Source organism: Rhipicephalus microplus, chromosome 8 (assembly GCF_043290135.1).
Source record: "Rhipicephalus microplus isolate Deutch F79 chromosome 8, USDA_Rmic, whole genome shotgun sequence".
Taxonomy (NCBI): domain Eukaryota; kingdom Metazoa; phylum Arthropoda; class Arachnida; order Ixodida; family Ixodidae; genus Rhipicephalus; species Rhipicephalus microplus.
In genome coordinates, this window is record NC_134707.1 from 78,781,609 (window position 1) to 78,808,152 (window position 26,544).

Consider the following 26,544-nt stretch of genomic DNA (forward strand, 5'->3'; position numbering starts at 1 on the left):
GTTTTTGATCTGACACAGCTGGTGCATGTTGCTTTATGGTCAGAACAAGGCTGTCATGTGCTTAGCTCTTCGCTGGGTAAGTGAGTGGGTGAAATTTCAAGAACAATGTTAGATAAAATATTGGACTGTCACAAGTGGATATTTTAGGCATTTCTAAAGACACGCAGTGTTCAGCGGTGATTGAATAATTTATTTTATTACAGGTGACATTGCTTTCTCAACCACGGACATTAGTAAGTGTTGCAGCTGCTTCTGTCTTTCAGTGCCACTCACCACTGTAAACGCACATTTTAACAAAAGGACTTGGCATCGTGGATGGAGAGTTATATTTATTACATGCAAGGCAAAACTTCACGCACTATTTATTATTTAAAGCAAAATACAAAAATGAGCCAAAGTAGCGTTTAGACGGCCTATTCAAAGACATGTGAATAGAACTTTTTGAGCTGCCATAGTTAGGCAATATCTCGCAGGCGTTCACCTGATTCGATCATTGCAAGATACCATGCAAAGCTCCATTGAGAGCCTGATACTGCTTGTATACTGAGAAGCGAATGTGTACAGTTTTTATGCAGTGACGGCGGAACGTAACTACGCATCAGCTTAAGAAGGTATGGAAGCGCTCGAGCACGCGTTCTAGATGTGAAGCATTATATGGTCGAGTTCTGTCCGGTTTGCAGCGTGACCACCCATACAGCGCATGCGCGTTCCCTCCCCTTCTCCTACGCTCCCCCTCTCTCGCCCCGCAATGCCGACGCAGGCAGCGCCTGCTTGCGTGTATGCTCGCTCACCCTCATCTGCGCATTCCTCCTCGCGGTGTTTACACCCCCGTTGCGCATTCGCATCACCTCCCCTCCTCTCCTACACTCCCCCTTCGTCTCGGAACGCCGACACAGGCAGCGTCGGCTAGCGAGTTTCTTGACTGAAAAAATCAACTGCTCGTGCTGCACAACCATTCTGTAGTCCACTGCCCACCCCGTATATATAGGCACTCGATCTTGACCTCCAAGGTAATGCCGGTGGGAGAATTCTTCTGTGCGTTGTTGAACAATTAAAATTCTCATCGTGCGCGTTAACTAAAAGCGGGCTGAGGGTTTCTGTGTCCAATTGGAGTCATCTTTCTCTCATTCCCTATTAGCAGCGATGTTCATGTTCCAGTAGAAAGCAACGGATCGTCACTGCGTGCTTTGCACCTCTCCAGGTTTCTCTTCTGCGCAACGCCGCGATGAGCGCCAGCGTCAACGCAGCCTCCAGCGCAAGCGTTAGCACCCGCTACTTCGCATCTACACACGGTCCCCTTTAGCGTTATAATTTTTTTTATTCAACGGTAATGGCTCGAGTAGTACCGTGCTAGCGCGCGTCTGTTTTACACTTCGTGCATTGCGAGCATTTTGTTTTCTTTCTCGGAAAAATTAAGCAACCAGGTAGATTTGCTTGATTCGGGGATTATTTCAGGTGATGTAAAACATAAAATCGATATTTCACTGACTTGAGTAAAAATAAAAAGTGTTAGCTAATTAGTTAATGAGTTAGTTGATTATTTAGCGCTGAGTCATGAACTATACATGTATGAAAACGCTACTACCACTAATATACAATACGTAGGACGCACCTAGAACTCATTTTTTTAACTGGCCGTATGCCGATTCGGGGGTTAGATGTAGTTTTAAAAGTGAGTGGCATAGTCGTTAGCTGCATATGTTTAACAGTTCGTGTATTTGTGTCGTCTTGACCCTAACAACAGCCTTCTAGAGAACCATTATAGTTGTTAAAAATATTGGTCCTAGTCATAACACCTGAACACCTTGATAGTCTACGAATAATTTTCATTCTACCCATCTCTCACCAGGCAGCACGACAGGGCTGTAAGTACGCACACCATATACATCGCCTAGTTGTCGCCTTTAAACACATTTTTTTTTCTTCCAGTACATCGGAACGTTTATAGCTTCTTCAAAAACAGGATTTATTTTATCATTCACGTATCTACAGTAGCGATTTCCTATTTTACGGTATGTGATTTTTTGTGAAACAATTAACTCAGTCATTCAAAAATGATGCTACTGACAGGTAGAACACAATCAGTGTACAAAATTGTATTAATAAAGGAGCAATCATCAAGCAGGCCAAAACTATACCTCTCGTGCGCATTGGCCGCTTTTTTTCTCTTACTTGTTTTGAGGGCATGTGCTTTATGGGCATGTGCCCCTCCTCACGCTTTTGGAAAGTTAATTATGTTAAAAGGTAAAGGTATACAGACGAAAACAGTCGATTTGGCACGATAGTTGAATATTTGGTCTACTGTACTCCCCGCTTCCCTGCTGTACAAAGCAAGTAACTTGATAAGCATTTTTGTTCTGCTAGTTGGTACATGCTTACTGAATTGCAAAAGGACACCCAGGTAGGGCATCCTTTCTTGCTGAACAGAACAGACACCCTTTCTGTTTTTTCTTTATTTTTCTTCCTTCGTGGTGAGTGTTTTTCTTTTAATTCAGTGTGCAAGGCATGCTGTTGTCAGCTGACTATTATTAACTTCAACTTAGCAACGCGTTGTTGAGCAGAAGAACATGTGTCTCTCAGGCGGAGCGTTTGAACATGTTCACAACGTTGTTGCGTTTTCTCCGAAAGCAGCAAGTTGACGATGGCGGCAACGATAAGTAAAGTAAATGCATGACGCGCTGACGCATGGCTGCTACCTTAGCCACGAACTGGTGTAGTTTGGTGCCGTGCATGTGGGCAACAACATTAACATTGGTCCTTTATACACCGTTATCACCCTTATACACCTTTATCAGGCCACATGCGTAGCATGATACACCAATAAATGTACTACGTCAGTGGCACAACGTGAATCATGATACATCAATTCAAAAACTTGTATTGCGCGTGCATTAGGTGAAACACATGTAGGTACATAACGATTACCGTCTTAACGCCGAATGCGCTTAAAGACAAGGACCCGAACAAATAAATTTGCGCCGGATCTTTTCTATCAAAAAAATGATTCACATAGCGCCGCAGCAATGCTCTTTCATGAAGTTTGTTGACATCTGTCTGAAAAACAGTTAGTTATTAATGTTCTAAAAACCTTCGTGGATCAATATAAATTGTTTTCATTCTAGCCTGGCTTAAATATAAGGCACTTTCTGTGGAGAAACGAAATGTGCGCAGCAAGTAACTAATTCTAACGCCAGACAGGCGTAGGAAGAAAAGGAGATGCTTGAACAAAGGTTTTCTCTGGGAACATATACGCTGCAGCTTTGAACAGTCAAGATCACTTGTTGAAACCTGGCTTCATCAAAAACCTTTTCCATAGCGTTTTCATCTCTTCCAGCTTCCAGCAACACCTTAACTTCAGGCGGCTTATTTGTGTTACAGCAAGTGCAGTGTTACACGTCAGTGTGCGTTACTCAGCTCACACTATTCCAATGAGTGGGCTGTGCTGACAGCAAAATGAAAAAAGGAGCTTCTGTTAAGTTGCGTAGAGGGCGTATTCTTCATGATGAGCGCTTATCGTGTTCGTTGCACCAAGTGAAATTGTTATGCGAGTGTCGCTCAGTCGTCAGCGCTATATTGCATGGTATCTAATCTTAAACTACTTTACATTGAAGTTCACCGTGAATTTATGGCATGGGCATCCTAATCGTCACTTTGCGAAGCGGAGAATTAAGAGGGCTTTATTCTTTCAAGATCGGAGGGTTAGAACTCTGGCAGTTGATCAAATCGGTAGCTTTCATGCTCTTGTGACGGCTAAGAAACTTCTGGTGCTTAGTGCGAACGTGTTTGGGTTGTTGCTGCTGATTCTTTTTTTTCCTAAATCTACCTAGTTTATAAGCATGCTTCTTATCACGCATACATGGCACGGTATAACAGCACCACATTCACACGCGTCGTGTACACTTGTCTTTCCATGCTCTAGGGGCGAAAGGAACAACGAACAAGACGAACGATTTCCTGTGTTCGTTTGTTCGATATGTATCATCGGATCCGTCGCCTGCTGCCTCATCGTTTCCTTTGCCCTTGTGCTGTGTAAGTTCCTGCTGCTTTGGTGTTTCCTGCTTCTCGAAATAGAGTTGAACCTTGCTGATACATTCCTCAGTGCTGGGTTTCCCGAAATATAACGTCATTTTTCACTGGTGTCGGTGTAGCTTCCATGGAGCCTAATGTGTGGGGAACCCCGACGTTAGTTCGCAAGTGGCTAATTTCAACAAAGATACTTCTTTTACCCTTGCTGAATCTTAATGAAACACGGACACAGGGGCGATCATCCGAATCACGTCATTCCGTGTTATTAAAAATGTTTACGCCTGCCATAGTTTTCCAGCGCCCCTCTCTAGAGGGAGATTAGACGGATAATACAAATTTATATCCATTCTAATAGCTAACAAGTGGAATAGACCTTTCATTTTATTTTCATTCATTGTGATAAATATATTCACGGGCACGATGTCTGCCGATATAGTGGAACTACTTGCATGATTTATCATCATACATGCAATGCTTAGAAATGCATCTCGCTCGGGCTTGAAGTAAAAGTAGCTTATTCTTACCACGTTTACGCACATTCTAATCTACATTTGTAATAATTAGCACCATGAATTGTCTCTACATATTACTTCGCTGAATTTATTTCACTCCGAAACCTAGCCGCTTTCTCATCACACTGTACATACAACTTTCTGCTGGCGAATCTTGTCACGAGGAAAATAATAATCAATCCTGTCATTTCAAATCCGCTACCACTCCCACAAAGGTATGCATTCCCACAAAATATTCCTCAAAATCTCTACCTAAACCATTAATATGATGAAGTGTAGCGTTGCGCTACCTATTAATTGGATGTAATGTTTGCATTTTGTGCCACTGTACGAAGACATACCAGTATTTTGCTTTACATGCCCAAAGAATAAACTGCTAACTCAGATATCAGTCTAATTCAATTACAAGTGCTTGTAGTCAGAACTACCATAGTTCTGAAACTGCCCTCACTCACAATCACCAAATTTCTGCTAAGCCGGGCTCGTTCGCACTCAAACGTGCATGTCGGGCTGAGCCTGACCGAGTACTTTCTTGTCGACGTACGCATTAGCTTGATCTTGAACCACGCACATAACCAACTTCCTCGCAGTCTCACCGGGGGACATTCCCGACTCGTCAGAAGACCGCGACGGCTCAGCTTCCAGCCAAGATGGAGGGGGTGGTAGCGCGCGCGCAGTTCCTCAGGTGACTCCAATGCCCGCGACCCACAAACAGAAAAGCTTCGCTTCCAAAGCACCAGGTCTCACTGGTACACCTACGACCGCAAGTACGTTTTTTTTTTTGCAAACGTGTCGTCGCTAGTAACATTGCTTTTTGAATAATTTGCATTTGCAGCCGTATTAGGCTTCCAAACTATCTATAATAATCTAATCGAAATTACTATTTTTTGGGAAACATTGGTTTACTGAACACAAGTGAATAGAACGAGAAAGAAAAATTCGTTAAAGAAATAGGTAACTTAATTTTGACGTACGCAGCTTGAAATACAAATGAGTTAGCCTCAAATGAAAACGCAGTGCCCATAGGAGACAAAAAAAAACAGCGTATCCATGAAGTGAATGATTATGAGTGGGTGAAGCAGTGGTATCGTTCGGTGTTACCATAAATCACCCGGGGCATTGATCACTCACGCATGTAAATGAGTGACAAATTTTTGTACAGTTCTATACAAGGTTCATTGGTCATGAATGGTATGTTATGTGCAGTTGTGAATTTTATTTTGTCATCATATTACTACTTTGCGGCATCGGATCTAGCCTGTGCTTGACAAACTATAGGTGCATGCACGTTCTCCTGGTAGTTGATGGTTGTTTCCAGTCATACGAAATGCATCGTAGAGCATATGGAGACGTCTTATGCTGCGCAAGGCAGTGGTCCATGATCATGAACGTCGCCGTCATTATTGTCATCGTCATCGCGGCTACGGCGCACGACAGCAGACAAGGCAAGACATTGAGGAGCTTCACTCATAAAACATGCATCCAAGCGAAGCCATTGTGTCCCAGACAAGAACTGCGTAATGGAAATCCAGGAATGACGTAGGCGGAAAAAGCCACAGTTTAGGCACAATTCCCAAGCAATGAATGCGATAGCAACACATCGGTCTGTCAAAGCAAAGATCTTCAGAAACTATACAAAATTTAGTGAAACTTTTATCCTTAAAAGATGCATTCAAGCAAAGCCATTGTGTCCCAGACAAGAACTACGTAATGAAAAACCACAAATGGCGCACAGTCAGAAAAGTCACACTTTCGGCACAAGGTAGAAGCAATGAATGCGATAGCAACGCATCGGACTGTTATACGAAACAAGGCAACGATCTTTAGGGCCCATACAAAATGTAGGGAGCATGGTAGAATCTGTGTCGAGCTGCAGCGTTTCTTGCACGAGCAGCAGCACGTTCTTCCTGTGCCTAGACCACGGTGTAATGATCTGGGAACATATGCGAGCCCGCCTTGCTTCAGTGCAACTAGCCTTCCGTCGGAGCTGTTCTGCAGGTCTTCGTACAACAGGCAGTGGAATCACGAAGGCAAAACTGTATACAGCGTTTTCGCCGGTGTTCATCCGGCGTTTCCTTCCGTCGCGGCAGTCGACGTCGAGTATACCAGTGACGGTAGCGAAAAGTGCAGTTTTAATGCACTTCATCAAAACGTCTACTTTATATTGTTTAAGACATTGCAGTGCTGGTGTTGAAGCCGGAAGCAGCTCGGTTGCCTGTTCCCTAATATATGGATCTCACCCACCACGGGAAATCGGCCATGAAAGCGGTAATTAAGGTATACAAATTGTAATTTTGAAGAGGAATGACCCAGAAATGAATCGCCACAAGAATAACAAAAATTAAATAACACGTGGCTACATGTCCACTGACAGTAAGCCATTGACAGTAAGTAAATGGTGTCTATATAGCTCGCCTTTAGTGAGATGTAGAGCATGAGTGGCGTGGCCTTGTTGCTTAACGCAACGCGCTCAGAAGCGAGTGGTCACTGGCTCGAATTCTCGGTAGGTTGGGTTGCCTAGGAATTGCTTCCGTTTTACCTTTCCTTATATATATATATATATATATATATATATATATATATATATATATATATATATATATATATATATATATATATATATTGTAACAGCGAGCTGTGATAAGATGGTTTTATTTACAGGAGGTGAACGATGGTCGTTTGCGGCAGCACACTGCGATCGTGCCAAGACTCTTCGTCTTCCTCTGCTTCTCCTCTCTACCCTTTTCTAGTCTGTTACATTCCCCGGCAAGCAGACGAAGCCCGTAGGGCGAGTTATGATGCACAAGGAGGGTGGAAAGGTTTCAGGCGAGCCACGTGAGTGAGCTGCGTTCTGCTCGATCGTCGACCATTGGACAAAAGACGAGCTATTACGTAAGTGAGCTGGCTTAGACGCTCCAAAACTACAAATGGGCCCGAATATCGTGACAGAAGCTTTTGACACAATCCACGCTTGCGTTGCGGTGTCCAAAGTAACACCAAGTCACCTTTTTCGAATAAAACCGGTTCGTGACGGTAGTCATATCGTTCCTTCGAACGACGTTGAGAGGCCAGAGTACGAAGACGAGCGATTCGACGGGCTTCTTCCGCGAGGCACAGGGTGTTTGATACAGAGTCGTCATTGTGTAGAATGAAGGGTAAGAAAGTGTCTAGAGGGCTTAGTGGCAACCTTGCTTACAACAGATAAAATGGGCTGAAGTTCGTTGTTTCATGTTTTGCCGTGTTGTACGCGTACGTGATAAAAGGCAGCACTTCATCCCAATTCTTATGATTGGAAGAAACGTACATGGCAAGCATGTTGGTCAGCGTTCTGTTTGTCCGTTCAACGAGACCATTCGTCTGTGGGTGATACGGTGTGGAATGACGGAACTGTGTCGTGCACATGCGTAGTAATTCTTCAACGGCATCGGCAGTGAACTGGCGGTCACGGTCGCTGATAATAACACGCGGTGGGCCATGGCGAAGGACCACGGAGTGAAGCAAGAAGTCCGCCACGGATTCCGCGGTAGAAGAGGGAATAGCTGCGGTTTCGGCATACCGCGTAAGATGATCGACGCAGACGATTATCCAACGCTTCTTATTGTTAGATAACGGAAATGGACCCATAATGTCAATTCCTACTTGTTCAAAAGGTGTGCTGGGTGGTGTTAATGGCTGAAGGGGACCTGGTGTAGCGGTGGCCGGGCGCTTGTGACGTTGGCACGTCTCGCAGCTAGCGACGTAACGCTTCGTTGTTTCGTACATCTTGGGCCAGTAGAAGCGTTCCTGCGTGCGGTTCAGCGTTCTAATGAAGCCGAAGTGACCGGACGTCGCATCGTCATGCATGGCACGTAGAACTTCGGAGCGAAGGCTCTCGGGGACAACTAGAAGAAAACGTGCTCCAGGTCTAGAGTAGTTAGTTTTATAGAGCAACTTGTCTCGGACCGTAAAGCGACCGCTGTGTTGGGAGGCACGTGCGGTGGCAAAAAGAGGATCCAAGTTGAGATCGTTGCGTTGTTCTCTCTGGAAATCAGCCGCGTTGGGGAACGTGCTTGTAACAGCAGCAAGGCAGTCGTCAAAATTGTCAGCATCGCAGTCAGTAGTCGCAAGAGGAATCCGGGAGAGGCAGTCTGCGTCAGCGTGACGACGGCCACTCTTGTACGACACCGTAAAGTCGTATTCCTGAAGTCGCAGCGCCCAACGTGCGAGGCGGCCAGAGGGGTCACGCAAACCGACCAGCCAGCATAACGAATGGTGATCGGTAATTATCTTAAATGGCCTCCCGTAAAGATAACAACGAAACTTCTGTACAGCGAAAACAGCTGCCAGACATTCCTGTTCCGTGACTGTGTAATTGCGTTCTGATTTGCTCAGGCAACGGCTGGCATATGCCACGACATGCTCTGCGCCATTGTGACGTTGTACAAGCACCGCGCCTACACCGATACCACTAGCATCCGTGTGGACCTCAGTCGGGCAAGATGGATCGAAGTGACGCAACAGTGGTGCTGACGTTAGTACAAACTTAAGTTGTGAGAATGCGGCGTCACACTCTGGTGTCCAGTTGAAGGTTGCATCCTGTCGCAAGACGTTTGTCAGCGGATACACGATCTCCGCAAATCGTGGAACAAAACGACGAAAATATGAGCATAGGCCGACAAATGAGCGAAGTTCTCGTGCGGACTGCGGTGATTTAAAAGAGCTCACTGCTTCTATCTTGCGAGGATCAGGTCTGACGCCATCCTTGTCGACCAAGTGCCCCAGCACGATAGTTTGACGTTCGCCAAAGCGACATTTTTTAGAATTCAGAACCAGCCCGGCTTTTTTGATGCTGTCGAGAACAAGACTGAGACGGTTGTTATGTTCCTCAAACGTACGGCTAAAGATCACTACATCGTCAAGGTAGCACATGCATATCTCCCATTTTAGACCACGTAATACTGTGTCCATAAATCTTTCAAAGGTGGCTGGAGCATTACAAAGGCCAAAAGGCATGACATTAAATTCAAATAAGCCATCCGGAGTTATGAAAGCAGTCTTTTCTTTGTCGCCGGGTTCCATAGGTATTTGCCAATAACCTGACCGCAAATTAAGCGTTGAAAAATAGGAAGCGGCATGCAAGCAATCTATGACGTCATCAATCCGTGGTAAGGGATATACATCTTTCTTCGTCACAGTGTTTAGACGCCTGTAATCTACGCAGAATCTCCAGGAACCATCTTTTTTCCTGGCAAGAATTACCGGGGCTGCCCACGGGCTGGACGACTCTTGCACGACCCATTTGTTCATCATGTCCTTTACTTCTTCGGCGATAACTTTGCGCTCAGAGGATGACACTCGGTAGGGCTTTTGGCGGATGGGGTGTGCAGAGCCAGTGTCTATTCTGTGACGAGTGCGGAACGAGGGTAACTGAAGGGGTGCATCTCTATGTTTGAAGTCGAAAGCAGCAACATGCCGGGAAAGGACCTGCACCAGCGCTTGCCGTTTCGTCGTACTGAGAGTCTTGCTGATCATAGCGAGCATTAGATCTTCATTATGGCGAATATCACAAGCAGAGGAAGAGGTGGGGAGGTTCGTAGCTATTGCTGCTATCGAGTTGCATGAGGCTTCATCAAAGAGAGCTATCTTCATCCCGCGAGGAAGCACAACCGGCGTGGCAGAACAGTTCAGCGCCCACAATGTTGCTACTCCTTTCGTCATGCGCACAACAGAACAAGGCACAAGTATGTCCTTCTTCAAACAATTCTTGCACAGAGGCCCCACTACGAGGTCAACACAAGCATCATCAACCGCTGTGGAAGAGACTTGAATGGGTGTCAGGCACCAAGATGGTGCTATCACTTCATCAATCACACTAAGTGTGTTCCTGTCTTCGCCACGGTAGTCTTCTTCGGAAAGCGACGGTGGAAACAAATTGTTTAGTGATATTTCCCCACTACCACAGTCAACGGAAGCACCGCATTGTTCCAGGAAATCGATACCAAGAATGACATCGTGCGAACAACGAGATAAAACCATAAATTCCGATACAAATACTTTTCCAGCCAATGAAACACTGACAGCACATACACCAAGAGGATTAAGCCACTCGCCACCTACACCACGAAAGGTGATTGTATCGTCCCATGAAAACATAACTTTGCGACCTAAGCGGTTTCTGAAGGCGAGGCTCATCACAGACACAGTCGCCCCAGTGTCAACTAACGCCATCGTCGGTATTCCATCAATCAACACATTCACTTTGTTTTTGATCATAACAATAGGCAGAGGTATATCTTGAAAAGACCGTCCGGCGACCTCACCTCCATTGGCCGCGGATGCTAGTTTCCCGGCGGCGGAGAAGAACGACGCAGAGGAGACGGCGAGCGACGAGAACGGTTGGATGGTGGTGTCAAACTCCGCTCGGATGCTGGCGAATCATTGCGTCTGGTCTCGCGCAAAAAACGGTCCCTTGGAAACAAGTCCGTTGTCCGCTGGTCATATGAAGAACCGCGTCTTGGTGGCGAAGACATGGCTGGTGTCCTTCGTGATTGGCGCCGTTGTTGGCGGCAATACCGAGCAATATGCCCAGTGAAACCACAGTTGTAGCACACGGGATGGTCACGGTTTATGCTATCTTGAATGGAACGAATCCTGGGCCGCTGCTGTCGGTGAGGAAGTTCGTTATCACGCAAAGAACGGGTTTCTGCCACTCTCTGGAATTCATTGTATTCGTCGTAAGTCACATCTTGGTAGTAGGGTTGGTACTGTGCTTGCCGCAGCGGGACGTAGTCCGGCTGAGAACCCTGAGTATAAGAATGTGGCTGTGCTCGTCGTGATCGTGCGTCATAGGCAGGGCTTCTATCGTATAGACGTGGCTGATACTTAGGTGTGGCATCACAATCCTCAAAGCCCTCCGCCACTCGGTGCGAGGAGAATGAAGCAACGTTTCGCTCGAACTCTGGTGGGTTATAGGGAGGATGAGTGCTTGGGCGGTTTGCCACTTGCGCGTACAGGCCGAGTTCTTCACGTACGATCTGCCGGATTGTTGTTGCAAGATCAAGTGCCTGGTTGCTGTCTATGCTCGCGATGGTCGTCACATTGGGCAGCCTGCCGAACTTTGGCGTGATGCGCCTCGTCTTTAGTTGTTCAAAATTGCGGCAATGACGAATGACATCGGTGACAGATGTCAAGGTGTCTTTCGCAATGAGGAAACTGTAAACATCCTCGGCGATTCCTTTTAGAATGCGCTCGACTTTGTCTTCCTCAGACATTCCGGAGTCAATGGTCCTACATAGCTTTATGACTTCCTCAATGTAGGTCGTGCAAGTTTCACCTGGCACTTGAGCGCGTTGCATTAGCGTCTGTTCTGCTCTTTTTTTTATCGTTGTTGGGTCGCCGAAACGCTCTTTGATTTCAAAAACAAATCTGTCCCACGTCGTTAGCGTTTCCTCCCGATTCTCGTACCACATTAATGCAGTATCGGTCAGAAAGAACACGACGTACAAAAGCTGAGAAGCGGCATCTTATTTGTTAGCGGCACTCACCCGTTTGTAATGGATGAGCCAAGCCTCGACGTCTTCATCTGGTCTGCCGGCAAAGGGACGAGCATCTCTCAGTTGTGGAGCCGAACTGGTCGGCGCAGGAGTCGAGAGGGGTCGGTGTTCATTTGCGTTGTGGGACATGTCCAGCCCAGATGGATTCGGTGGAAGTCCAGCAATGCGACGGCTCCGTCGAAGAACTTGCGGTTCACCTTCCGTCTTCGGGTGTCGATTACCCAGCACGTCCACCACAACTGTAACAGCGAGCTGTGATAAGATGGTTTTATTTACAGGAGGTGAACGATGGTCGTTTGCGGCAGCACACTGCGATCGTGCCAAGACTCTTCGTTTTCCTCTGCTTCTCCTCTCTACCCTTTTCTAGTCTGTTACAATATATATATATATATATATATATATATATATATATATATATATATATATATATATATATATATATATATATATATATATATATATATATATGTGTGTGTGTGTGTGTGTGTGCGTGTGGGACACACAGGTGATGGTGACGGCAAAGATCAGCCCAGAGTGTCTATATAATTGCTATCGCAGTGATACAATGATATATGAACAGATATTAGGAATGCTTCATTACACCAGCCGTCTTACAGAGTAGCCTTCCTGCTAGAGCCCAATGTCACCACCGCAATGTCGTAGCACAGAGAGAACGTCAGCCTAGAGAGCAATACTTTATGCTTTGAAATGTCATCCAGCCAGACTTGTGTAGATGTATTTTGCAGAGAGCCGTGAGCCCGTGCGGTTCCTGTGCACCGTGGGTCCCACGTTCACCGACGGAATGCCTTTGCCCAAGGACGGCCTGTGCACGCTGGTGTTCTTCGATTCGGTGCACGCTGGTGGCAGCAATGGTTTGAACCCTACCAGGCTTCCTACGAATGCCATGACCTTCCTCCAGTGGGCCAAGAACAGCGTAGGACAAACCACGCAGTTTGGTGTCTCCTTTGCTATAGAGTGAGCTGCTCTGTTTTTGTTTTTCTTTACCTGTAACCCTCAATGCCGGAAACTGTGCAAGTATATTACGGAGTCAAATAACCACCTCCTGTTGCAGCAACAGTTGCATCCGACTTCTTGCGGCAGTCATCACGAACAGGGAACGCACAAACTATTACGCTGCGTTTTTCTGCCACACACGTTTCTTTTTTTCTTTTTGCGCAGTTGCGAAGAACACTTGCACCAGCGAAAACTCAACTGTAACTGAAACATTCACTGTCGCGAGTACCTACCAGAAGAAACTAAACGCCGCACGACAGCTCAACAGCATTTTTCGTGACATCGGACTGTGTAAAAGTAAAATACAGGTAGACACACGCACACACTATCCTTGCACTGTGTCTGTGTATGTGTGGGTGTGTGGGCAGGGGGCGCGGGGGGGCGGGGGGGGGGCGGGGAGGCCATATGCCGTTTCGCTATTCCTGCTGTGAATGTGATACACGTGGAATTGGGGGGGGGGATCGTGTGTCGCCCTCCTATTCCTGCTTTGGATGTGATAACCAATGAATGTGACACAACGTACTTCCCCTCACCTGTGGAGATCAATATTTAGTGATAGACAGATATCGTCTTAATTCGGGAAAGCTGCAAGACACCTCATGAATGCGGCAAGTCGGCGCACTGCAGTTTCGCAGTAAACAAAAAAAAGGGGGGGAAGCGTAGCGGTACAAACCAAAATGAGCTTCTTGAAACACATTGCGTGGTATGTGCAGGAAAGTGGTCAGACATCACTGCTGACTTACGTGCCCAGCATTTTTGTGTCCACAAGTTACCAACACCAGCACGGGAACTACATTTTCTGGAAGATATGATGAATCCCTGATGTGTCACACTCCATTTTGGTTGCTACAAGAAGTACCGGGAGGCAGTGTTTGCCATGCCACCTCTATTCTGCCAGCTAACCAATAAACGACGCAACTTAAACAGGCACATGTGCACCTTTCAGAAGACGACGTCCATCAATCATATCATGTTGGAGGCTTACCAAACTGTCACGGCTATTAATAAAGGCATACTTAATTTATAGAGCTATGTTGTGAAATTGTTCATGGATCATAAATTTATAATATCATTTCATTGTGAACATAACAAGTTTGAATTATACACCGTGTTCTTAAAGTCTAGCTTGAGGTCCCCACAAATTTTGGTAACGTCACGTTGAACTGTACATTCGCTGTATGTTTTCAAGGGGTTAATGTGAAAAATTATTCACTTTTTGTAGGCTGATTTATTAGTTTGTCGTTTTCTTGTGTGTGCTACTGTTACAGTGACCAAAACGTCGAGCAGGAGATTAAGACGAAGCGCTTCGAAAGTGGCATCGATCGAATCATGGCGATGAACATCGTTCACTTCGGCTTCCTTAATAGCTATCTGAGCTATGCCTCCACGACGCATATATTCAAAGCCCTCAATGTACTCAAGGTGAGGATCTGGATCGTTAGTGATGTGCACGCACATTCATGACCTATGTAACGAATGATATTATGAATCGTCGGATGCAGTTATCATTACATCAGATCTCTTCTCAGCAGTAATATTGACTTTTGCTAGGGTTTCAGTGAAATAACATGATAGCCGACATATTACTTTCTGTTGCCCCGTTTAGCCAAGTGGCTAAAGCTTTAATACTACATGCGCTCAGTTAGGCCTCTTTCGGTTTTATTGGGGCAATCTTCAGCAGCAATGAGGGCAGTTAGCATACTGAATAAGATGGTCATGCTGTGAAACCTGTGAAACTTGCATTTTACTAAACCGTAAAGATAACACTGGTGAGACTTGCACGATGTGCTATTTTTTGTAAATGGCATATTCATACAGACCTTGGTAGGCCAGCAGTGTGGAAACATTTGTAAACATCGGTAGTCTACAGTCCTCTCTAATTAGCGAAGTTTTGACAGGAAATAGGTAAGGCTTCACAAAATCTTTGCTTGAGTGGCTACATCACTAACTAGCACAAATTCTTCATAAAATATTCATAGTCATAATTTGCTGTCTCTATTATTCTAGTTTTCGCAAGCATTTAGTTATTTATTTACTTCGTTGTTCAGTGAAATGATGACTCAGCGATCATGTTTACGCATGCACATAGACCTTTAGAAAGTAAAAAAAATGTTGTAAATGCTGAGTTTTTACAATAGGCACGAGTAACTTAGTTCATCGTACGAGTCACTAGTTCATCCACTGCAGGGCCTCGATGACTACCTCAAGCTCAAGAATATCCGCACCAGTAGTACAGTGATGGCTTTGGGCGTGGCTCCAGTTTATCCAAGTGAATTCGATACATACGTCGAACTCATGAAGTGAGTACATCCGTCGGCCTAACAAGCACTCAAGAATAATCACGATTGCGCCTGTATATAGTGTCTTAATTAAATGAGTATGTGTGAGGTCTCTTCTTATACCATGAGTTATATCACAAAGCCTATGCGTCAAAGGCACCTTAATATTCGTTGTTTATAAAACGTGAAAACATTGCTATTGCATAAAAATCTTTTTAACTCGTAAAATGTAAACAAATAAGTAAATATTAAGTTCACAAGTCTCTCTAAGCAGAGATGTAGGAAGAGCAGCGAAAATCCGTTTTTGTTGCTACGACACACAGCAGTTTACTCGCGTGTGCCCTTGAGTACTTCGTTAGTTTTTATCAGCCGCTAAACATGTAAATAAAAATTTTAATTCATGAAGCAAAGACGCAAACAACAGTGTCTGCGTTAAAGTGATGTATATCTCCCAGGAAAGATACAGTTGCAGCAAGCCACCAAGCAACTATTCTGGAGTCGGCAAAACCGAAACATACCTAATGGTCAATCGGTAAACTATGCAATGGGACAAGCTGCCGTGACATCGTTGAAATGTATTTCACAAGCTTTTTTGAACACAAAAATATTTGACGTCTGTGTAATGCAGAAGTGACTCATGTGGTCTTCAGTCGTGGAAGTGACGTACGTTAAGTGGCACGCGAGTAGCTGACAAGGAAAATAATAAGCGGGGCTAAGCCGCACGGATAAAACCAGTATCTCCACAGCTCTCGACAAAAGCCTGGATCAGCTTACTCTTACTTCACAAACGTTCGGAGGTTTCCAGGATGTAAGTGTAAAGTAAGCTGCCTATCTGCTGCCACCACTCACCACCGTTGACATAGCTGGTGCCACCTTAAATGTTTATTGCATGCGTGATGTGGTTTGCTTTACATGAGGCGTTATGTAGACGCTGATAACTCCAGGGTGCATGACCACTATAGGACATGGACGTTCTGATCCCTTCCACAAGACTGTGCATATAGAACGCCTGGAAGCACTTGGCAAAATTGTTAATATGACCATAGCTGCGCGGGCGTTCCGGGCACTAGGTAATAGCTCCGTCACGTCAATCATCACCACGTAGCGTGCAACCCTTGAAAGAATACCCATATATTCTTGATTGCTCCTTGTCTTCTCACTGCAAGTTGTCTGAACAAACGAACATTCTAATTCTAAAAGACCATTCTGATTCTAAATTGCAACTATCCATCCCACCAGTGCTGTGTCGGCGGGATTGGTTTTGCAATAGGTACAGTGGATGGCTGCAGGCGCAGTACATGCAGTTATTAATTTATTGTTATTCGCGTCTCTTCCACGTAGGCAAGTGTTCATGCCAGACTTGTTTGTTGCTATCGGGCACATTTCATATTCGGACGATGGCAGGCAGGACTGCGTCATCTTGCCTCCGAGTGTCTACGCTTTTCCGACTTCCTTTACGGCGCCTTATGGTCACACGCTGGTGAGTATATCTTCATTTGTGGGTTACAATGGTTATCTTCTCTTGAATTGTTTCAAATAATGTAGGACGTTCAGCCTATGGCAGGCTTATGACTCTTGCATACATACAAACCGTGTTGCAACTACATAGTCACGTGACGCTTCTACATAAGATGACGAGGAAAGGTAACTTTTGAATATTTTGTTTCACATAGGGTTTTCAGTCATGCAGCAAGTGCTCGGCGCGAAATCATCCTCAGATTTCACCTAACTTAAGCGCACATCCTCAAAGGATCTCATTCACGTTTTACCAATTGTGCACCCTTGAGTCGACCTTCGTATTGAGAGCAGTGATTGCATGCAAGCCTTAACGAATCAATCAGGCTGTTCACAAGAGGATCAAGCGCTTTTATTCTGTACCGAATGTGGACAAATGTATGTATTTTTAGCGACACACGGTTCCTACGCTACTTGATTATAAAATGTGGCGTACATCACAACAGCCTAAAACTTTGCGTTGAGACCTAGTCTCTGAAGTTCGATGCTGCTCTTTGAAGCTATCGGGAAAGAATTCCGATGGCCGCCAAAAACGGTTATGAGGCACACTGTACACTGCTGGGCTCCGGAAATTTTTACGGTTTGGCGATATTTAACGCGCCCTTGTGCCGCACAGTATAGGTCAAGCTTCCTTTTCACATCCAACAAAAAGCGACTCCTGCTGCCGAGACTAAACTCGTGACCTATGGGCCAGCAGCCGAGTGCATCGCAACCACCGATTCACCGGGGTGGACAGTGTCATAGGATATTCACGTATTACAGCTATAGAATCATTTGAAAATGCATTCAAGACATCGCTACAACACAACAAATGGTTCTAGAATTCGCTTGTTCTTCACCCGAGGCGCTGCCCCTACAAAAATATCGCAGCATCTAAGGCGCTATGACTGATCCCCTCCACAATGAGTTTTCAAGCCTTGGAGCAAGTCTGTTTGAATTCATTAACTACCTCGGACTGATATCCTTTAATGAGACATTCTGGCATATACGATAGATCTCTGCCGTTATCGTAGGGAAAACACTCAAGGGGTGAATTTTCCCGTATCGGAGCGAAATTCTCTGTAAACCATTGTGTTTTTCCTCGGCGGACGTTAAATCACGACTTCCGGGAGAAATAAAGATCATGCTTCCAGAAAAGACTTCTTACCCTCCGTATGGTCGCAGACATCGGAGAAACTTCACGTGCGTGAACAAATACCGGCGTCTATCCATTCCAAACGGTCCAAGCGCGCTATGACGTATAATCAACTACATTACTTTTCAGAAAAACCCGGCATATTAGTGTTCGTCATGGCGCGCGCACTTAGTTAAGCGATGGTTTTCTTCCGGTCAAGCACTAGTAGTCTTGCGGTTATTAAGAAAATGTTCAAGAAAAAAAAAGAATGCTACAATGGAAGCCATATTTCTAGCTCACGTTTGAAGTTGCATTCGATCCATATAATATCGCAGCATATGTTATTTTTTTTTTCAATTAAGACAATTCTTAGAATAGATATTGAAAATTATGTGAATGACTTATTTGGAAGACAAGATGGTTTACTCATAAACACATGAGGTCAATGCGGCACGCGCTTCCTTCTGCGTGGCCTTTGAGATCCACTGCTATGTTCAGCGACACACAAGGTCATCCCGAGCAATACAGCAGGGCACACAAATGTCAAGGCGCGAGTGGCCGGGCTACAAACATAGCCTCCAAGCTCGCTTCCCATCTGAAAGATGTGTTACTTATGAGCACTTAATGCTTCTTTTTTGTTCTCATGCGTAGCGCTTCTTTTTCTGTATCTGAAAAAACACTTTGTGTGAAAGCGATCAAAAAATGTATTTTAATCGACACACTACGCGCAGCTCGAATCTGTTGAGCTCTTGCGACACGTGGATAGCATACCAGACCATCCAGCGTTGGTGCTGTCTCTGAGTCTACATGGACGTATTTACGTTCCCACACACCCGGACGATGACAACCCTGACAACGTCGGCACTTTCACCGTGTTCAACAGGTGCAACGACAGCGACATCGTCGCTCCCACTGAGGTAGGACGACTGTCCCCAACTGTCCACGCAGCCAAGTTTCACATCACGTGAAAATGAAAGCCTGTTCGATTGGTCAACACCTAAAAGCATTCTGGAGTGACGTAGATGTTGTTCGTACGCTTTAAAACTGATTCCGCTTGCCAGAATGTCACTGGAATGCTTGTGACCACATGCCAATCAACTGATGCGCTTGATATACTCACTGAACGATGCAACAGCAAATGATAGGCATAGACCACGTGCTGGATAATTTCTAGTGTTATAATGCACAAACTATTTCAGCAGTAGTAGGAAAGAATATTTGTACAAACTTTGCATGGGTATTTCAAGTAGGTAATTTATATTTGTAAAAAAACCATCTTAATACATACAAAAAAATATGCAGCGTTTTTTTTTTGAAGCAGTGTATATAGCAGGCGTATCTTCAGCGTCTCGTATTATACATACTTTTCAATAGCTAGTGTGTAGGAAGTGTACAGAGAGCTCACGTAAATTCCGAACCTCCAGTTTGTCGAGGACCCATGAATGCTGTAGTGAACTTTGGTAGACCACGTGACCTGATAGGCTTGCAAACTAGGCATCGATACCTTTCAGTTAAAGAATAGATAGTTTAGGCAGCTTCTGAATTGCACCAATTTAATTTTTTCATGTCTGGCCAACGCACGTGTGATTTTCTGAGATGTGGGACACACATCAATTCATGGGCCCGTATGCGTTTAGCGCCACGGTTGTATAGGACCACTAATTTTTGTGTGTTGAGTGCTTGTGTTTCTGCTATATTATTGAATCTAGTTGTGCTAGGGTTCGCTGTTTACCGTGAGAAAAGCACGCATGTTTCTTTCAGAAGGGACATTGCGTATCCCAGTAATGCCTATGATCAGTTAAGCCTTCAGAAAAATTGCGAGAAAACACTGACTGTTTTTACTCTTTTTGTACAGTTCATCTAAGAAAAAATATGAAATTTCGCCTAAAGCATAACCCAAGTAGTAATAATTGTAAATAATTATTGCTATCGTATCATAAGTAAGTCACTGTACCTGCTTCATGACATGTGAAATCTGAAACAGTTACTTATCGTGGCAACTATAGTAGCTTTATTGATTGGCTTTATCGCCAGTCGTTAGTGACGGGCGTTCTTGTATCCCTTGATAAGCCTCAACAATTGTGGCAGGCAGTTTTTAAAGACACATTTATGTTGCCGTTACTCGCATCGCACTAAGGTTGCCAAAATTAATAAACAACAATACTAGGGTCATATAGCCCTCAATAGTCGGGTCTTTTGAGTTTGCTGTTGACTGGAAAAGGACTGTGGTAGGTTTGTTATTGGCAAACTGATTTTTCATACTACTTACCATACTCGCTTTGCATCAAGATGCATGTTTTACAAAGAGCCGTGCATTTTTACAGTCACATTTTATATATACGTCAGATTTCAATAGAAAAAAAGGTTGCTTCAATTTTATGAGTCATAGGTGAAACATCAGGGGTGGAGTGGTATAGCGAAGGGTCTGAAACTAGTCGTCATAAATGTGCTCTTCCTACTTAACTTCCTGCAGATATGCAGCTCGCACTCCCCACCAGGACTTCGGTTTAATTACGTTTACAATCGCATCTTTTACGTGGCCCAGTCTTACGACAAAAAGGCACGAAGAACGTCGACATTCGAAAGCGAAGAGGCTCTCATCGCCAAGGTTTGTCACCACGCGTTGCCACTCTAGTCTGAAAAGCATGGGCACCTTTAATGCTCGAATGCACGCTGGTGTAGTCGATAATGTAGATAGCGGCTGACCATGTGACATATACGTCGAAGCCTAACGCAACATGGGGTACATTCACCAACATCAGCACTCATATGGTGGCGTTCCAAAGTTTTACTGACTTTTTTGTTACTTCATCAATGAAACTCTGTTAGATCTGCCTCTGCTTAAAAAATTGTACACGGTCCTCATTTCTTTTTGATCTCATATTGTGCTATGTGACTTTTAATGGCACATTTGCGCGCTAATGGTTTCTTGCATGTGAAGAGGTGTTAGCATGTATATATAACACTTTCCGTACAATCTGCTTATGCGCATTGCAGTTGTCCATAGTATTTCACCTATTGTGAATTCGTTTAAGGGACTTGCTTCACAGTCCGCAGATGCGGTGACTCTAGTCGCGATAACTGAGACAAATGCATACATTATCAGCATATGTGTTGCAGAAATGCTTATTTCAAGCCATGCTTTAGCATGAAATAGTATGAACCTAACCATACACCAAGCCTTTCCAGCTCCCCTTTTATAACAGTGGCTACCTTCACTTTTGTATTGGTCATGGTATTACGTTCTTTCTCAAAGAAGATGTCCTGAATTACGCTCGCCCAGGCACCAAGGTCTAGAGGACACTTCTTACGTCGGGAAAAAGAGCCCATAGCTCTCCGCACCCTCATGGGCCGGCCGGACAGCCCGAAGTTCGTCTCAAAGTGAAGCACTTTTGGGCGATTTGACCCAATGTTACTGGCTCTTGGCGTAAGCGTCATGCGATAGACAACAACACATTCTTTGGTTCCAGTCTGTACGTTCCCTCCAATATTTTCGCACGTGTTGTTCACCATAGCCTGGGTCGATGTTCTTCGTGCGCTTGGGTTGGGCTACGACTTCGTCTGGGGCAACCGTAAGTTGACAGACAGGCTGCACGTTGATTTCTTCTCTAGAACAGGGAGGTCTCGTCTCTCTAAAAGAAAGGAGCTTAGTTATTTAGTTGTGAGGGACGAATAATGCCTGTACTCGGTATCTGGGATAGCTTGGTAAACCGTAGTGACGTGGTCGATGACGGTTGTCGCACCGCATAGTGTGCGATTTTGTTGAGATTCCGCAGACCACCTCCTAAGCGTTCCGTATGTTTTGTGGACCACGTGCCCAGGTGCGTTGCCCTGGTGTGCCGCCCAGTGTGCCCGTGTGTACCGCGACTGCCACAGTAAGCGAATAACGAAATTACGCAGAGGTTTACGGGTTGTTTCTCGTTAACGTGACTCTGGGGTTATCAAAAAGTAAATTAACCATGCCTGGGTGACAACACCGAAGTTCGCCGTTATAAGCTGCTCCTTTGGTTGCCAGCGTTGCAGAGATGATGTCCCGAAAATGACGTTGTCGGTGTTCGCGTCGTAGTCCATGAGAAAAATTCCCGGAGAATACAAAAAAAAATTACAACTCTAGACGTTTCGTGTAGGATTACACCCAATCAGCTAAGCTCTTTAGAAATGCAACGCAATTGACTACACACCTGATCTCGCTGCTGGCTTTTGCCCCACCACGGTGGTCTAGTGGCTAAGGTGCTCGGCAACTGACCCGCATGTCGCGGGATGAATTCCGGCTGTGGCGGCTGCATTTCCAATGGAGGCGGAAATGTTGTAGGCCCGTGTGCTCAGATTTGAGTGCACGTTAAAGAAGCCCAGGTGGTCGAAATTTCTGGAGCCCTCCACTACGGCGTCTCTCATAATCATATGGTGGTTTGGGACGTTAAACCGCACAAATCAATCAATCAATCGCTGCTGGCTTTCGGGAGGCGGCGTATGGGGAGAGCGTTCCTTGTGCTGGGTAGCAAGAACGACTGAGCCAGTGAGTGCGCAGCGCGAGCCATCTCTCGGGAGCGCGAACCTATTGCTTTGCTCGGAACGCTTGCTCGGCGCAGGGAACTTCGACGGTGACGCCGAAAGCGGAGTGCAGGTCTAAGGAGCTTCCCTCCTAAAATAAATCTCAAGGTGTCCATTCTGGATACGTCTTGAATGACTCTAATGTGAAATCCGCGCGGTTTCTGTATTTAGCAGTGTCCGTCATATCGCAATAACGGGGCAGAGACGAAGTGAACGCAAGCTCGCATTCCCTGGTGACTTTTTTTTAAAGACGATAGTCTTTCTTGGGGACCTTCGACGCAAAGGTTTTGGTCTGTTAGTCCATTCGTTTACCTTTAACGACACCGGGCACTCTAAACGGCACATGCCAATACCCCAAGCGGCCAACCCCATTCGCAGCGCTCACCAATGTTTCTCAAGACTCAGCGTTCATAGTTGTGCCATTGTCAAGTAAAAAGCAAATATTGCGCATATCGGAGGCACCGCAACAACACGTATGTATTTTGTATGTGCGTCTTTTACTAGAAAAGGCATACATAAGTAATTCTAAGGACCGTAACGTTTATCCCGCTGCGCTGAACATGCAACGCTTGCACGAAAAGGCAAGTGTTTCCAACGCTTTGCTAAGATGACATGGTGGTGGCACCTACCCGTCGCCTTGCGTTCTCCACATTATCATCTCTGAGACATGCGCGCACGCCCGTCTCAGAGCCGCACGCTTCGCTTTTTTTTTAAGATAACTGCGTGATAGCGCATGTCTCGCGTGTGACGTGACTTGATACGCTTGTTCGCCTTCGCTTCACGCTTGAGGCACTCTAACGCAGCGCCTCCAGAATACCATTCACCAATTTTCTTGTGCAGAACATCAAATAAATGTTTTGTTCACTTTTCAAACGCAAGATTGTCGTCTTTCGACGACATTTGCAGATTACATGCAGATACGGGGCCAATTTTTTTTTCATTTCACTCATGTTGTCCCTTTGTTCAAGAAACATATAAGGCCATCGCCCTTAAAATTCAGGTGATCAGCCGAAACACAGCTCAAGCATTCTCTGCACGGCTGCCAGACATTCTGCCACGCGGTTGTGCTACTGCTGGAAATTGATTTGAAAAAATCGCATGTTGGTGACGAGGTCAGATTAACAGATAGGAAAGGCGCCGATGGCCAGTTTTCTCGTTTGGTGAGGCCGTTGAGGCGTCCACCGCAATAACAGAAATTACAAAACACGAGATCGCGTTAATAAGACCGTAGAGTGTCTGGAAATAAATAAGCACTGCACACATTTTCTCCTTCACCTAATCGTATTAAACTTGTTGACGGAAAGTAGCTTGACTCGCCGATTGATGTAAATTGCGGTGCAAAGCGGGCCCAGACATCTGACGTATACTGGAGGTAACATAAAAGTGTAATTTTTCTTTATTCTTCATTTCAGATCTGCGCCATCAAAGAGACTGCTCTTGCGCTCGACTTCACTATTGCGGCATACGATGTAGACAGGGATTCTTCCAAGGCTCTTTGCAGTGCGCTCACACTCCGAGGAAGCTACGAACGGGTTTCCGTGTTGAAGAGACTTAATCATTTTCTCGCCGTCAACTACAGCACGGCGAAGGAGAAAGCAGAATGCTTAACATACGCTAATTCATAAAAAGCTGAGGACACACGATACTGTTATTTTCTTATTTTTTAGCGCGCCTTATTTCGTGGTCGGTTACCATTATTGAGGTCGCTTCAATAAACATTTTTGTTACGAAAGTACTTTAGTATCGGAAGAAAAAAATGCTGTCACTATGGCGGCCCATTAGTACATTGTCTTATTTAGAAATTTGTAAAGTCTGCCTCTATGCATCAGGGGCTAGGTTGCCAGGCTGCTGTCCAGAAGGTCGCGGTTTCGATCCCAGTCGTGGCGATCACATTTTGATGGAGGCGGAATGGTAAAGGCCCGTGTACTGTGCGATGTCAGTGCTCGTTAACGGGATGGTCAAAACTTCCGCTCCCAAAAATCGACCACGTCCTTCACTGTCTTCGTGGCGCACGATACTCGTCATTCGTAGAACAGCGCTCGGCTTACTGGCAACTTTTGTCGACAACTTAGACGAAGAAGAAGATTACAGAATCTGTCTCTGCAGGTAACCGTGTGTAGATCTGAAGCAGCGGGTGCTAACGCTTACATTGGTGGCGGCGTTGACGCTATAGTGCTCATCGCCGTGTTGCGCAAGAGAGAAACATGGGGAGGCGCAAAGCGCTAATCTCTGTTTCCTACTGAAACATGCTGCGAACTGTTATTGCTGAACAATGCGTAGGAGCTAGAATGCTTCCACCGGCACTGTTTTGGAGTTCAAGATTAGCCAGTGAGCGGTTGTGGAGCGCGGGCAGTCGTTTTTTTTTTTTTAAATGCAAAGGCATTTTTTAGTCGGGCTATGTCAGGCGTCCGTCGGGATCCATCCACCGCCCTCTCCCATAGCAACAGCTGTGGGCACGCGTTTAAGATTGCGGGTGGCGGTGGTGGCGTCGTGAACGTTTTTTAACACATGGAAGAGTGCTGCTGTCGTAGTACTGTGTCTACACGTGCCTGCCACGTCTATGCACGACGTGTCTTTGTGCATAAGATATCCTATGAAATGCGGACGGGGAACGAAAGCACACAAGAATGGTTTAGGCGAAAGAGCTAGGCCTCACGAGGTCAACCTGCACGACTGTTAGGCGCGCACTTGTGCAGACATGGTCGCATATCACCCAAAAGAAACATCGACGACGTCACCGCAATGAGAATATAATAATGTAAAACCGCGATATAAAAAATTTCTGGCACTTATTACTTAACCAGAAGAAAATTCATGTGCAGCATAAAACTCTTACGAGCCACGAAAATAAAAACTTTTGTTTATTTGTTTATTTATCGGCTTCAGTTTTTTTTTTTACTTCATAGACTCGTAGTTAGTCATACTGCGCTACACACCACTTTTACTTGGTGCAATTAGTGCGGTAATATTTTTCCCGCGATGTTTTGTTCTCGCAAACGCCAGGAAGTTTCTGTTCACAACTGAGAACTTCATTGCTGTTATTAGGTAACATGTCCAATGAGTCAATTTCGCAATGTTCATTTCCTGAGAAAAAACAACAACCGTCAGTTGTCGGAAAGTAAAGCAAAAAACATGTTACTACGCTGTGTGCATGTTATACTCAATGGGGTAGTATAAACAAAAAAGCGTCACTTTTCAATATATTTGTGCCACATTCATGTTCTTGGCAAACAGAAAGGATACCATGAGACGAACCTCAGCAAATACAATGAAAGAAAGTAGGCTATCGTATTTTGTAGGAGAATATTTAAACGCAAAGGCGGCATAAAGCTCGCTTATCAACGCAAGCTCGTTTTCTCGCTTCGAGTAATGTTGACGTGAAAGACAAGACTGGCAGCGTTCACGAGATAAAGAAAACGGAAATCAGCTATACGTTATAAAGCTGCACATTCGCAAATGACCACCAGTATTGCAGTCATGCGGTGCCTAAGTCACACTTCGAAGCACTGTGACATTGCACATACACAACCCACATAAACACACCTTTCGTCCGATGCTGATCCACTCATGTGTGGTAAATCTGGCAAGCCCCTTACACTGTTTCATATTTTCATCCTGTGCCCTCAGCTAAATGCAACTAGACAAAAACATTTCCCTTTGGCACACCACGGCCGTTTTCCACTTCTTGCCATGTTGCTCGGCAGAAAACCTCTTTTCAAAGCACGAATCAATACAGGTATTTTCAAAACAGTTTTGATGCTTTAAAAATGAACTTTGAAAATGACGATGATTCTAGTGACGAGCACTAGAATCATCGTGCGCACCGACGCGCGAGCGGGTTTGTCACGCTGTATTTTTGTATTTCGCGGGCACTTTTAATTAGCAGCAAAACACTAATACTTAACAAATACAAAGATCAAAACTATCTACTTCGACGTTTTGCCAAACAAAGTACATCTTTTTCATTAAAACTATATATATATATATATATATATATATAT

At 45.0% G+C, this 26,544-nt stretch overlaps 2 protein-coding genes and 1 long non-coding RNA gene across 12 annotated transcripts in view; 2 read left to right on the forward strand and 1 right to left on the reverse strand.

The window, feature by feature from the left end:
• Window positions 1-26,544, reverse strand: part of LOC119163853 (uncharacterized) — a 129,017-nt gene that overhangs the window by 64,340 nt on the left and 38,133 nt on the right. For 2 of the 10 annotated variants that reach the window (XR_012885700.1, XR_005108748.2), the window contains one exon: window positions 25,388-25,627. The exons of 7 other annotated variants lie outside the window; for them this stretch is intronic. The gene's annotated coding sequence lies outside the window, so the exon portion shown is untranslated. Of the gene's footprint in view, window positions 1-18,572; window positions 18,588-25,387; window positions 25,628-26,544 lie in introns of those variants that run through there. One more of the 10 variants, XR_012885701.1, reaches the window with a different exon arrangement.
• LOC142769167 (uncharacterized) lies at window positions 3,766-17,560 on the forward strand. The gene is made up of 7 exons (XM_075872136.1): window positions 3,766-4,029; window positions 5,129-5,305; window positions 12,817-13,045; window positions 14,353-14,506; window positions 15,272-15,384; window positions 16,705-16,843; window positions 17,495-17,560. The coding sequence occupies exons 1-7, from the start codon at window positions 3,837-3,839 to the stop codon at window positions 17,558-17,560; spliced, it is 1,071 nt and encodes a 356-aa protein (XP_075728251.1). The 5' UTR covers window positions 3,766-3,836.
• On the forward strand, window positions 18,732-24,275 carry LOC142769188 (uncharacterized). The gene is made up of 3 exons (XR_012885703.1): window positions 18,732-18,909; window positions 20,466-20,600; window positions 23,956-24,275. It is a non-coding gene; the product is annotated as an uncharacterized LOC142769188 (long non-coding RNA).